This window comes from Anomaloglossus baeobatrachus, chromosome 7, assembly GCF_048569485.1.
Source record: "Anomaloglossus baeobatrachus isolate aAnoBae1 chromosome 7, aAnoBae1.hap1, whole genome shotgun sequence".
NCBI lineage: Eukaryota > Metazoa > Chordata > Amphibia > Anura > Aromobatidae > Anomaloglossus > Anomaloglossus baeobatrachus.
In genome coordinates, this window is record NC_134359.1 from 13223524 (window position 1) to 13237088 (window position 13565).

Genomic DNA, 13565 nt, shown 5'->3' on the forward strand with positions numbered 1-13565 from the left:
AGCATATGTCGGGGCTCATGCTGTATGTAGCGGGCTCATACTGAATATAGGTGGCTGTGTGGGGGCTCATACTGAATATAGGTGGCTGTGTGGGGGCTCATACTGAATATAGGCAGTTGTGTGGGGGCTCATACAGTATACATTGAGCTATATGTGGGCTCATGCTGTATATAAGGGGATGTCAGCATACTTAATTCTGTTCAATATTAAGCGATACAATTAATAGAATAATTATTATATGTTAGCATTAATATTGAGCAGAAGTAATGTTGGCCTGTTGGTTCAGCCTTCACACCAGTCATGTGTATCTTATGTGGCCCCTCGGGGAAAGTAATTGCCCACCCTTGTAGACATGTCTCTTGGACACGAGGAATGATGAGATCCGTTTGTTTATTTATAATCTTTTATAAATATTATAATAATAATTAATATATAATAATTGTTTGTAATTGAGGAATAACTGATTCAAACCACATTTGAGAGACCTGCGGGGGAACTCTTCCTTTATGGGTGATGTACGTCCTGCTTTCTCCCCTCACGTCCCATGCGTTGCAGCATCCCTCTATCTCAGACACCGGAGTGGGCATATTCTTTAATTACGGTACTTAAATTGATGCAGTTTTGGCTAAAAATATTGTTTTGCAATTGGCTTTTTCTCTAGCCTTGGTGTTGCGCTGGCTGCAGAATAAGTTAACTGAGAATCTGTCAGTGAGCTGGTTTCTGAGTTTATAACTCATTTGTTGCTGATTTATGGGCACATTATCTTCCTTTTTCCTTAAGCTCAACTGTAAAGCTATGTTCACCCCACGTAGGGTCAGCCATTGTTGGCTTTTTCAGGGCTTCCATCAGTATACTTGAAGAGGGGAATTCAGAGTGAACGCCCAATAGAGCTGTCCACTATAGGAGTGCAGACTGCGTCACATTTTTGCTTCGCTAATCAATTTTTAAAGGTGAGCTCTGAAGGGTCGGAGGACTGAACAATCACCCACATCCTCTGCAGCTGTGTATTGGGCTCCGTGGTGTGGCTGTGTATTGGGCTCCCTGGTGCGGCTGTGTATTGGGCACCGTGGTGCGGCTGTGCATTGGGCTCCCTGATGCGACTGTGTATTGGGCTCCCTGGTGCGACTGTGTATTGGGCTCCCTGGTGCGGCTGTGTATTGGGCTCCCTGGTGCGGCTGTGTATTGGGCTCCCTGGTGCGGCTGTGTATTGGGCTCCCTGGTGCGGCTGTGTATTGGGCTCCCTGGTGCGGCTGTGTATTGGGCTCCCTGGTGCGGCTGTGTATTGGGCTCCCTGGTGCGGCTGTGTATTGGGCTCCCTGGTGCGGCTGTGTATTGGGCTCCCTGGTGCGGCTGTGTATTGGGCTCCCTGGTGCGGCTGTGTATTGGGCTCCCTGGTGCGGCTGTGTATTGGGCTCCCTGGTGCGGCTGTGTATTGGGCTCCCTGGTGCGGCTGTGTATTGCGCTCCCTGGTGCGGCTGTGTATTGCGCTCCCTGGTGCGGCTGTGTATTGGGCTCTCTGGTGCGGCTGTGTATTGCGCTCTCTGGTGCGGCTGTGTATTGCGCTCTCTGGTGCGGCTGTGTATTGCGCTCTCTGGTGCGGCTGTGTATTGGGCTCCCTGGTGCGGCTGTGTATTGGGCTCCCTGGTGCGGCTGTGTATTGGGCTCCCTGGTGCGGCTGTATATTGGGCTCCCTGGTGCGGCTGTATATTGGGCTCCCTGGTGCGGCTGTATATTGGGCTCCCTGGTGTGAGTAAGGCGGCTTTCACACTACGTTTTTTTAACATGCGTCCTGAACGTTTTTTTTTTTCTGCAAAAGCGAATCCTGTTTTTCCAAAGAAACGCATGCAAATGCAAGTGTTATTTTACAGGATCCTGTCACTTGAAATTATGGGGGGGGTATTGGATTCACGTGATCAGGAGTGAGGGGAACTGAACGTGATAGACTGGAAATTCAGATGGAGAAAGAGGGAGAGAAAAAGAGAGAGAAACACTACCGCCCCCATCATCACCGAACACATGGGCACTACTGCCCCCATCATCACCGAACACATGGGCACTACCGCCCCCATCATCACCGAACACATGGGCACTACTGCCCCCATCATCACCGAACACATGGGCACTACTGCCCCCATCATCACCGAACACATGGGCACTACCGCCCCCATCATCACCGAACACATGGGCACTACTGCCCCCATCATCACCGAACACATGGGCACTACCGCCCCCATCATCACCGAACACATGGGCACTACTGCCCCCATCATCACCGAACACATGGGCACTACCGCCCCCATCATCACCGAACACATGGGCACTACCGCCCCCATCATCACCGAACACATGGGCACTACCGCCCCCATCATCACCGAACACATGGGCACTACCGCCCCCATCATCACCGAACACATGGGCACTACTGCCCCCATCATCACCGAACACATGGGCACTACCGCCCCCATCATCACCGAACACATCAGCACTACTGCCCCATCATCACCGCACAAACACACGCACTACCACACCCATTATCACTGCACACACGCAGGCACTAACATCCCCATCATCACCGCACACATGCAAACAATACCGCCCCTATCATCACTGCACACACCCCGCCACTACCTGAGTGACATCACCGCTGACAGCACAACTCACTTCAGTTGCTGCGTGGAGCTGATAGAGAGCAGCGGTGTTCTACTGCCGTTCCTGTCAGCTTCATGTAGCCGAGCTGGAAGCGTCATGGGACCTCTGTGGATTACGTCAGACCTGGAGGGGTATTTGAGGATTTTAATAAAGTGGTGAAAGAGGGTGTTTTTGTTTTTTTTGTTTTTTTTTTCTTTTTTCCAAATACAGGATTTTTTGGTGTTTGTGTTTATTTACTTTCACTTACAGGTTAATCATTGGTGTGTCTCATAGACGCCGGCGGCTGTGATTGGTTGCAGTGAGACAGCTGTCACTCATCGTGGGGTTCGGGTCTGACTACAACCAATCATAGGCGGCGGGGGAAGCAGGGAATATGAGATGGAATAATGAGCGGCCGGCATTTTCAAAAGAGGAGAAGCGGCCGGGGCAGTGTGACAGCCGTGCAGTGTTGCACCCGTGATCGGTGAGTATGAGAGAGGGGGGGGGGGGGGAGGATAGACCAACAGGGACAGAGAGACTGATAGAGAGAGAGAGAGACTCTAATCAGCCAGGCTGGTTTCTGCCCGACAGGATACTGTCAATCAGCATGCTGGCGTTCACATGCGGTACAGTCAGGATCTAGTGCAAACACTATAGGATGCAGCTCAAAAACGCTACAAGTAGCGTTTTTGAAATAATGTTAAAATACTGCAACTCGCTAAATCCTCACTATACCGCACGCAAACGCATGTTAACGCGTGTCCATTGCAAATGCACTGGAATGAAAACGCATTTGCACTGGATCCGCTTTTGCATCAAAAAACCGTTCAGGATGCATGTTAACAAAACAGAGTGTGAAAGCCGCCAAACAGAAAAGAAAGGCAGGAAATGCTGTGACTGAGGTATAATGATTACCCTCCCCCTGTTATAGACCTGGGGAGGGTGATATTTATCAGATTTAGGCCACGGAGCCCAACATACTCTGTTTGCCTTAGTTCACACACGCACGTTTTCCGTCTAGAGGCCAACTCCATCAGAAGCCGTATAGCGGATTCCCATCTAAGGCTACTTTCACACTTGCGTTGAACGGTATCCGTTGCATTGCGTTGTGTAACGGATGCAACGGATGTGTTGCATATAGTGACACAACGGATGCAACGGATGCTGCAAAACAACGCAATTCGTTTTGATTTTTTTTTTTTTTTTTTTCCCGGTTTTACCAGCGGCAGACTATAGTGAACGATCAGCTGATCGTTCCCTGCAGCCGGCCGCTGGGTGATCAGCTGATTGCTCCCAGTAGCCGGCCGCCGGGTGATCAGCTGATCGCTCCCTGCAGCCGGCCGCCGGGTGATCAGCTGAGCGCTGTGACTTGCCGGCGGCCGGGCATTCTGGTGGCCGGTCATTCAGCTGAGCGCTGTCGCTTGCCGACGGCCGGGCGCTCAGCTGAACGTTCGGCCACCGCGAGCCAAAATAAAGTTTGATTTAAAAAAAAAGAGCATGCGCAGTGAAATCCAGAGGATTCCGCTGCTCAAAATAACGTTACATGCTGCGTTCCTCCCGCTGGGCGGAAGCAACGGAGCGTCGCCCAGCGGAAGCAACGCAGCTCCTTTTGGTACAATCCGTCAACCATACAAGTCTATGGGAAACAGCGGAATCCGTTAACGGATTCCGCTGTTTCCCAAAAGGGCGGATTGTAACGGAAGGAAAATAACGCAAGTGTGAAAGTACCCTAAGGCTAAGTTCACACTTCAGTTGTTTTCAATCCGTCAGGTCCGTCAGCGACAGATCAGTTGTTTTTTAGATGTCAACTGACACAACGGATGTGTTTTTCACAGGATTCCTTTCACAGGAATCCTGTGAAAAAACTGATCAGTTGCGTCCGTTACATCCGCTGTGCGTCCGTTTTTTGACGGATCAGTCATGATCCGTTTGTGTTTGGGACAGCCCAGTGGGCGTGCCAAACATACTGGGCATGCTCAGTAGAGCATGGCGGAATCCAGCGCTGGATTCCGTCGTAAGACGGATTACGACGGAATCCAGCACCATAGACATACATTGCAAGTGTGACGGATGGCGACGGATTCCTGCGCGGCGCGTTAATTTTGACGGCCCGAAAAACGTTACATAATAATAATAATAATAATAATCTTTATTTCTATAGCGCCAACATATTCCGTAGCGCTTTACAATTCAGGAGGATCATATACAAACAAGTAGCAGTTATAGAAATACAATATTTAGAGGGGAAAAAAAAATAGTGTATACAAAATACAGTGTATACAAAATACAAAAAAATACAACCCTGCTCGTGAGAGCTTACAATCTACAATGAGATGGGGGGAGAGGCAAGGTTCAAGTGCTTATTTACAATGACAATCCAACCATCTCACGGAAATGGGGCTGGATAATGGTTTCCTGGACCAGTGGGCCCGAGCCTTGAGATGCCTTTGGGTGCCATGGAGTTTGATGTGGAGCTATGTTGTGAGAGGTTGTAGAGGGACTATGTGAATCGAATCTGATTAGGGAGTGTGATAGGCCGCCCTAAAAAGATGCGTCTTTAGGGTGCGTCTGAAGCTGAGTAAGTTGTGATTTGTCCTAACTTCTTGGGGTAGAGCGTTCCAGAGGGTTGGTGCAGCTCGGAAGAAGTCTTGGATCCGGGAGTGGGAGGTTCGAATTAGTGTGGATGTTAGTCGAAAGTCGCTTGCAGAGCGTAGAGAACGGGTGGACTGATAGACAGAGAGGAGGGTGGAGATGTAGGGGGGTGCTGCACTGTGGAGAGCTTTGTGGGCGAGAACAAGCAGTTTGAATTGGATCCTATGATATATGGGCAGCCAGTGCAATGACTGGCACAGAGCAGAGGCATCCGAGTAGCGGTTAGCCAGGTAGGTGACCCTGGCTGCTGCATTAAGGATTGACTGTAGAGGAGAGAGTCTAGTTAGGGGGAGACCAATTAATAGAGAGTTACAGTAGTCCAAGCGAGAGTGGATCAGGGCCACGGTGAGGGTTTTTGTCGTTTCCATTGTGAGAAAGGGGCGGATTCTAGAGATGTTCTTGAGGTGCAAGCGGCAGGTGCGGGCAAGAGATTGTATGTGGGAGGTGAAGGAGAGATCAGTGTCAAGTATAACCCCCAGGCAGCGGGCCTGCGGCCTAGGACTTATCGTTGTGCCACACACAGAGAGGGAGATGTCAGGTTGAGGAAAGTTGGAAGATGGAGGGAAAAGAAGAAGTTCAGTTTTGGAAAGGTTAAGTTTCAGATACAGAGCAGACATGACATTGCAAACTGCAGTCAGGCAGTCACTGGTGTTCTGTAGTACAGCGGGGGTGAGCTCAGGGGAGGAGGTGTATAGCTGTGTGTCATCAGCATAAAGATGGTACTGGAAGCCAAATCTGCTGATGGTTACATTCTGCGTTGCTCCCCGCTCGGCGTCAGTCAAAAACGACGGACCACGACGCAGCGGATGCAACGCAGGGTCATCAGTCGCAATCCGTCACTAATAGAAGTCTATGGGGAAATACTGGATTCCTGCAAAATATTTTGCAGGATTCCGTAATTCCTCAAGGCTACGGATTGTGACTGATGCAAAACAACTGAAGTGTGAACTTAGCCTAAAGAAGTGATGACATCGCCAGGGAATATCCTCTATTTGAGCGAAGGTCCGGACGCCCATCGCGTCTTAAAATGAAGCGGTCGCTGACTCCGTGTTGTCCCTTTCTGAGGTTTCTCTGCACCGCGGCGTCTCCACCATATGTACCCCAAATCTGCTTCATATTATTCTGCTTTTTAGCAGTTTTCACATCCCTTTATATTTGGTGCAATGTTTCACACATGCATTTCACAGGCCGCCAGCCTTTACTCTTCCATTTTAAGCATTTAAAGGGTTAACTGATAAAATTATGGGATAATAGGATGTGCAGAAAAACAATAGAACCTAATATTAATGTATCCAGTCTATCAAACCTCTACATTTATAATTACTGGCAGGAAATGGAGGAGCCAACGAGATCCGGGAGCGACCGCAGATTACCACGACTTCAGGCCATTCATGCTGCCCGTGTCACTATGTCCATTCCCTCAGAGATTAAGGATGGACACTAATGTTTCATAGATGTCGGCATCTTTCTGTGTCTGGGAGAAGAGATCATTGATACAAAGTAACATGTCCTGTGTAACAAGGTGACAGCTCAGACTACACCTGGTGACGGCTCAGACTACACCTGGTGACAGGTCAGACTACACCTGGTGACGGCTCAGACTACACCTGGTGACGGCTCAGACTACACCTGGTGACGGCTCCGACTACACCTGGTGACGGCTCCGACTACACCTGGTGACAGGTCAGACTACACCTGGTGACAGGTCAGACTACACCTGGTGACGGCTCAGACTACACCTGGAGACGGCTCAGACTACACCTGGTGACGGCTCAGACTACACCTGGAGACGGCTCAGACTACACCTGGTGACGGCTCAGACTACACCTGGTGACAGGTCAGACTACACCTGGTGACAGGTCAGACTACACCTGGTGACAGGTCAGACTACACCTGGTGACGGCTCAGACTACACCTGGTGACGGCTCAGACTACACCTGGTGACGGCTCAGACTACACCTGGTGACGGCTCAGACTACACCTGGAGACGGCTCAGACTACACCTGGAGACGGCTCAGACTACACCTGGTGACGGCTCAGACTACACCTGGTGACGGCTCAGACTACACCTGGTGACGGCTCAGACTACACCTGGTGACGGCTCAGACTACACCTGGTGACGGCTCAGACTACACCTGGTGACGGCTCAGACTACACCTGGTGACGGCTCAGACTACACCTGGTGACGGCTCAGACTACACCTGGTGACGGCTCAGACTACACCTGGTGACGGCTCAGACTACACCTGGTGACGGCTCAGACTACACCTGGTGACGGCTCAGACTACACCTGGTGACTGCTCAGACTACACCTGGTGACGGCTCAGACTACACCTGGTGACGGCTCAGACTACACCTGGTGACGGCTCAGACTACACCTGGTGACGGCTCAGACTACACCTGGTGACGGCTCAGACTACACCTGGTGACGGCTCAGACTACACCTGGTGACGGCTCAGACAACACCTGGTGACGGCTCAGACTACACCTGGTGACGGCTCAGACTACACCTGGTGACGGCTCAGACAACACCTGGTGACGGCTCAGACTACACCTGGTGACGGCTCAGACTACACCTGGTGACGGCTCAGACTACACCTGGTGACGGCTCAGACTACACCTGGTGACGGCTCAGACTACACCTGGTGACGGCTCAGACTACACCTGGTGACGGCTCAGACTACACCTGGTGACGGCTCAGACTACACCTGGTGACGGCTCAGACTACACCTGGTGACGGCTCAGACTACACCTGGTGACAGGTCAGACTACACCTGGTGACAGGTCAGACTACACCTGGTGACAGGTCAGACTACACCTGGCCACGCCCATCAGACGACCGCCGCTTCAGCCGATGTGCAGCCCACGGCCGCCCCGACCACCTCTCCCCTGCACCGGGACGCATCTGTGTTCTCAACTGGACATGACTGAACGACATCTGCCCTGTACACATTAGACTGTCAGCCAAACCCATCGATTATTTAAGGACTGGCTTGAGTCATATACCAAGTACCATGGAAGTCATGGTAGTGCCCGCTCATCACTAGTTACCAGTACAGAGCACCCGAGCATGGTAGTGCCTGCTCATCACTAGTTACCAGTACTGAGCACCCGAGCATGGTAGTGCCCGCTCATCACTAGTTACCAGTACAGAGCACCCGAGCATGGTAGTGCCTGCTCATCACTAGTTACCAGTACTGAGCACCCGAGCATGGTAGTGCCCGCTCATCACTAGTTACCAGTACTGAGCACCCGAGCATGGTAGTGCCCGCCCATCACTAGTTACCAGTACTGAGCACCCGAGCATGGTAGTGCCTGCTCATCACTAGTTACCAGTACTGAGCACCCGAGCATGGTAGTGCCCGCTCATCACTAGTTACCAGTACAGAGCACCCGAGCATGGTAGTGCCTGCTCATCACTAGTTACCAGTACTGAGCACCCGAGCATGGTAGTGCTCGCTCATCAGTAGTTACCAGTACTGAGCACCCGAGCATGGTAGTGCCCGCTCATCACTAGTTACCAGTACTGAGCACCTGAGCATGGTAGTGCCCGCTCATGACTAGTTACGAGTACAGAGCACCTGAGCATGGTAGTGCCCGCTCATCACTAGTTACTAGTACAGAGCACCTGAGCATGGTAGTGCCCTCTCATCACTAGTTACCAGTACTGAGCTCCTGAGCATGGTAGTGCCCGCTCATCACTAGTTACCAGTACTGATCACCCGAGCATGGTAGTGCCCGCTCATCACTAGTTACCAGTACCGAGCACCCGAGCATGGTAGTGCCCACTCATCACTAGTTACCAGTACTGAGCACCCGAGCATGGTAGTGCCCGCTCATCACTAGTTACCAGTACTGAACACCCGAGCATGGTAGTGCCCGCTCATCACTAGTTACCAGTACTGAGCACCCCAGCATGGTAGTGCCCGCTCATCGCTAGTTACCAGTACTGAGCACCCGAGCATGGTTTGAGGCACAACCGAAATCCTTCTTTTTCCTAGGCTTACAGAACTTGGAATATGATGTAAGAAGTGTGTTGTCATCGGTGGAGAGTATGTGGAATAAATGGAAAGTTTCATCATTCTATCTCGTTTGTTTCTGGGTAAAGCCAAGGACTTATCAGCAGCCCCTCATACATTGATCGTAGAAGACTGTATTTTCTGGCAGCCCATGTGTCTCTTGTTTGTTCTGCTTTGTGGCTTTTCTTGCTCTCATTAATATGATTTATTCTCTTTCTTCTTAGGTTGATCACTGGTGTTTGGTCGCAGCAAATATAATGGATGATTAACATTTCCAGGGTTTCCAGAAGCTCCAAAACATGCAGGGCGAGGTCATTGCCAGTGATGCTGGGATTGAGGAAACTGCCCCCAAACCAAATAAGAGCGCCCCAAACAGTCCTTTACGGGACACTCTGCGGAGAGCTGCGGCTGCCGTGTCATTTGAGGGCGTAACAGGAGAAGCGACTCTAGAAAGGAAGAAGAAGAAAAAGAAGGAGCCTCGTCCGGAATCCATAATTGTGTATCGCTCAGACAATGAGAAGGTCCTGGAGGACGAGACCGCAAACCAGGAAACTGGAGAAAGAAGCACAGAGGAAGGATCCAAATTTCTGGGGACTCCACTGAGTGATGGTAAGTAATGTACCCCAAGATAAAGTACACACATGTATGTATCTGACACCTGAAATAATCACATCACCCACTGTAAAACAAAATATAACTAGTATACTGCCCCCTATCTGCAAGAAAATAACTACTATAATACTGCCCCTATATACAAGAATATAACTACTATAATACTGCCCCTATATACAAGAATATAACTACTATAATACTGCCCCTATGTACAAGAATATAACTACTATAATACTGCCCCTATGTACAAGAATATATCTACTATAATACTGCCCTCTATGTACAAGAATATAACTACTATAATACTGCCCCTATATACAAGAATATAACTACTATAATACTGCCCCTATATACAAGAATATAACTACTATAATACTGCCCCTATGTACAAGGATATAACTACTATAATACTGCCCCTATGTACAAGGATATAACTACTATAATACTGCCCCTATGTACAAGGATATAACTACTATAATACTGCCCCTATGTACAAGAATATAACTACTATAATACTGCCCCTATGTACAAGAAAATAACTACTATAATACTGCCCCCTATATACAAGAATATAACTACTATAATACTGCCCCCTATGTACAAGAATATAACTACTATAATACTGCTCCTATGTACAAGGATATAACTACTATAATATTGCCCCTATGTACAAGAATATAACTACTATAATACTGCCCCTATGTACAAGAATATAACTGCTATAATACTGCCCCTATGTACAAGAATATAACTACTATAATACTGCCCCTATGTACAAGAATATAACTGCTATAATACTGCCCCCCCCCTATGTACAAGAATATAACTACTATAATACTGCTCCTATATACAAGAATATAACTACTATAATACTGCCCCTATGTACAGGAATATAACTACTATAATACTGCTCCTATGTACAAAGAATATAACTGCTATAATACTTCCCCCCCCTATGTACAAGAATATAACTACTATAATACTGCCCCTATATACGAGAATATAACTGCTATAATACTGCTCCTATGTACAAGAATATAACTACTATAATACTGCCCCTATGTACAAGAATATAACTACTATAATACTGCCCCTATGTACAAGAATATAACTACTATAATACTGCCCCTATGTACAAGAATATAACTACTATAATACTGTCCCCTATGTACAAGAATATATCTACTATAATACTGCCCTCTATGTACAAGAATATAACTACTATAATACTGCCCTCTATGTACAAGAATATAACTACTATAATACTGCCCCTATGTACAGGAATATAACTACTATAATACTGCTCCTATGTACAAAGAATATAACTGCTATAATACTTCCCCCCCTATGTACAAGAATATAACTACTATAATACTGCCCCCTATATACAAGAATATAACTACTATAATACTGCCCCTATGTACAGGAATATAACTACTATAATACTGCCCCTATGTACAAGAATATAACTACTATAATACTGCCCCTATGTACAAGAATATAACTACTATAATACTGCCCCCTATATACAAGAATATAACTACTATAATACTGCCCCTATGTACAGGAATATAACTACTATAATACTGCTCCTATATACAAGAATATAACTACTACAATACTGCCCCTATGTATATGCATATAACTAGTGTAGTATTGACACCTCGGTGTAGAAATATACCTGCTATACTGTGGAGCCGTTCTTCCCGTGTTTAGCATTTGTGCTTTTTGCAGGCGGGTGGAATTTGCCTCCGGACAGTCGCTATGTCACTTTAACCGGGACAATCACGCGTGGGAAGAAGAAGGGGCAGCTGGTGGATATTCACGTCACGTTAACCGAAAAGGAGCTTCAAGAACTGACCCGATCCAAGGAGCCGTTGCAGGACGAGCCCGTGGAGGGGAGGAAGACGTGCTCGGTGGGCCCGGATCGGGGGCCGCACGTCCTCTTGTGGAGCGTCCTTTGTTTGCCGGTCGTGTTCGTTCTTTCGTTCGTGCTTTCGTTCTATTACGGGACCATCACTTGGTACAACATTTTCTTGGTCTACAACGAGGAGAGGACTTTCTGGCACAAGATCACCTGCTGCCCCTTCCTCATCATCTTTTACCCCATCATTATCGTGGTGGTGTCCTCGTCTCTGGCCACGTACACGGCAGTGACTCAGGTCTCGTGGCTGTTTGCAGAGTGGTGGCACGCGGTGAAGGACATGGAGAAGGGCTTCTGTGGATGGCTTTGCAGCAAGCTCGGCCTAGAAGACTGTTCCCCCTACAGCATTGTGGAGTTACTGGACTCGGACAATATATCTGGGAGCCTGTCCGTGAAGGGGTCCACGCAGGGTGTGGAGACCTCGGCCGTGTGACCTCCACCTTATGTAGGTTACCCATTATTTAATGAAGGAATGCTGATGTATGGGAAGTCTGTGCCATATGGTGAATGCTGTGATTAGTGACCCTGTGCCTGTTGCATGCTTGGATTGCAGCCTATCACCTGCACTGTTCTATTGGGACCAGGGCATTGCTTTCTTGTCCTACAGAAGCCGTCTAGGACAGATTGGCCCCTCCTCACTGACCCCTCGTTATGCATGTGAAGGTAGTCAGCTCCGCCCACTGGACTCCGAGCACTTCCTATTTCTGCAGGGAAATGTCCCATGATCCCATTCACCTCTACTGAATGAATGAGAAGGCTCCAATGTGAGCCGATTACTGGGTGCAGCTGTGCCCCATCTATGGTGACAGGTTCCCTTTTAAACATGATGACCACCAATTTTCTGTTATTTTTTTTGTATTTTACGCCACGCATCACTGCATTAACCTGGCGATCGCTCCTTTCATCACTGCAGCAGCTCCGCAGCCGGCTCTGCTTATGTTTTCAGTTTCATCCATTAATGGGGATGTTCCGCCTCCAGCATTGATCAGCGATCCATGAGATGGGTAGAGAATGCATGACTTTCAGGGATGAGACCCCCATTATCATGAGCAGGACCATCACTGTGTGAATAGAGCGGTAGAGCATGTCACCACGACTCCTATTACATCTATAGGCCTATAGAGTGGGGGTCTCCATGACTAGGGAGGTGGTCCTGCAGGCACAGGACCCCTGATCTAATTACTGGCGGGGGCCCCAGCCGTCCCATCACCCCCCCCCCTATCATTTACTGAGCACCTTCCTGTGGATAGGTGATAAAGGTCAGTAAGAATCCCCCTTATAGCGTTACAACTATGCATAATTCGGCTTTGCTCACCAGAGTGTATAACTCGGACGAGTGCAATCCGATAAAATAAAGGGATTGTGCACAGACCAATGTCATTCCATGAGGCGGTGCGGAGCTGCGGGGGCGGTGCATGCAGAGCTGCGGGGGCGGTGCGGAGCTGCGGGGGCGGTGCGGAGCTGCGGGGGCAGTGCAGAGCTGCGGGAGCGGTGCAGAGCTGCGGGGGCGGTGCGGAGCTGCAGGGGCGGTGCAGAGCTGCGGGGGCGGTGCAGAGCTGCGGGGGCCGCGGGGGCGGTGCAGAGCTGCGGGTTTTGCCTCTGTTGTATTCGACGGGCTGCAATTTGACTCAGAAATTGGAAGAGCGCGAGAAATAAATCGGATGTCAGAAGTCTGGATATTTTCAGATACATTGCAATCCTGGAAGATGGGAAACGGTAACTGGTCCTGTA

At 49.0% G+C, this 13565-nt stretch overlaps 1 protein-coding gene across 2 annotated transcripts in view; it reads left to right on the forward strand.

Annotated features, from left to right (window-relative positions):
• Window positions 1–13267, forward strand: part of TMEM169 (transmembrane protein 169) — a 29108-nt gene extending 15841 nt beyond the window's left edge. For both annotated transcript variants that reach the window (XM_075318764.1, XM_075318765.1), the window contains exons 2-3: window positions 9523–9907; window positions 11645–13267. In XM_075318764.1, coding sequence (XP_075174879.1) covers window positions 9598–9907; window positions 11645–12267 — 933 coding nt within the window. In that variant the 5' untranslated portion in view covers window positions 9523–9597 and the 3' untranslated portion in view covers window positions 12268–13267. The remainder of the gene's footprint in view (window positions 1–9522; window positions 9908–11644) is intronic.
• The last annotated feature ends 298 nt before the right edge of the window (window positions 13268–13565 follow it).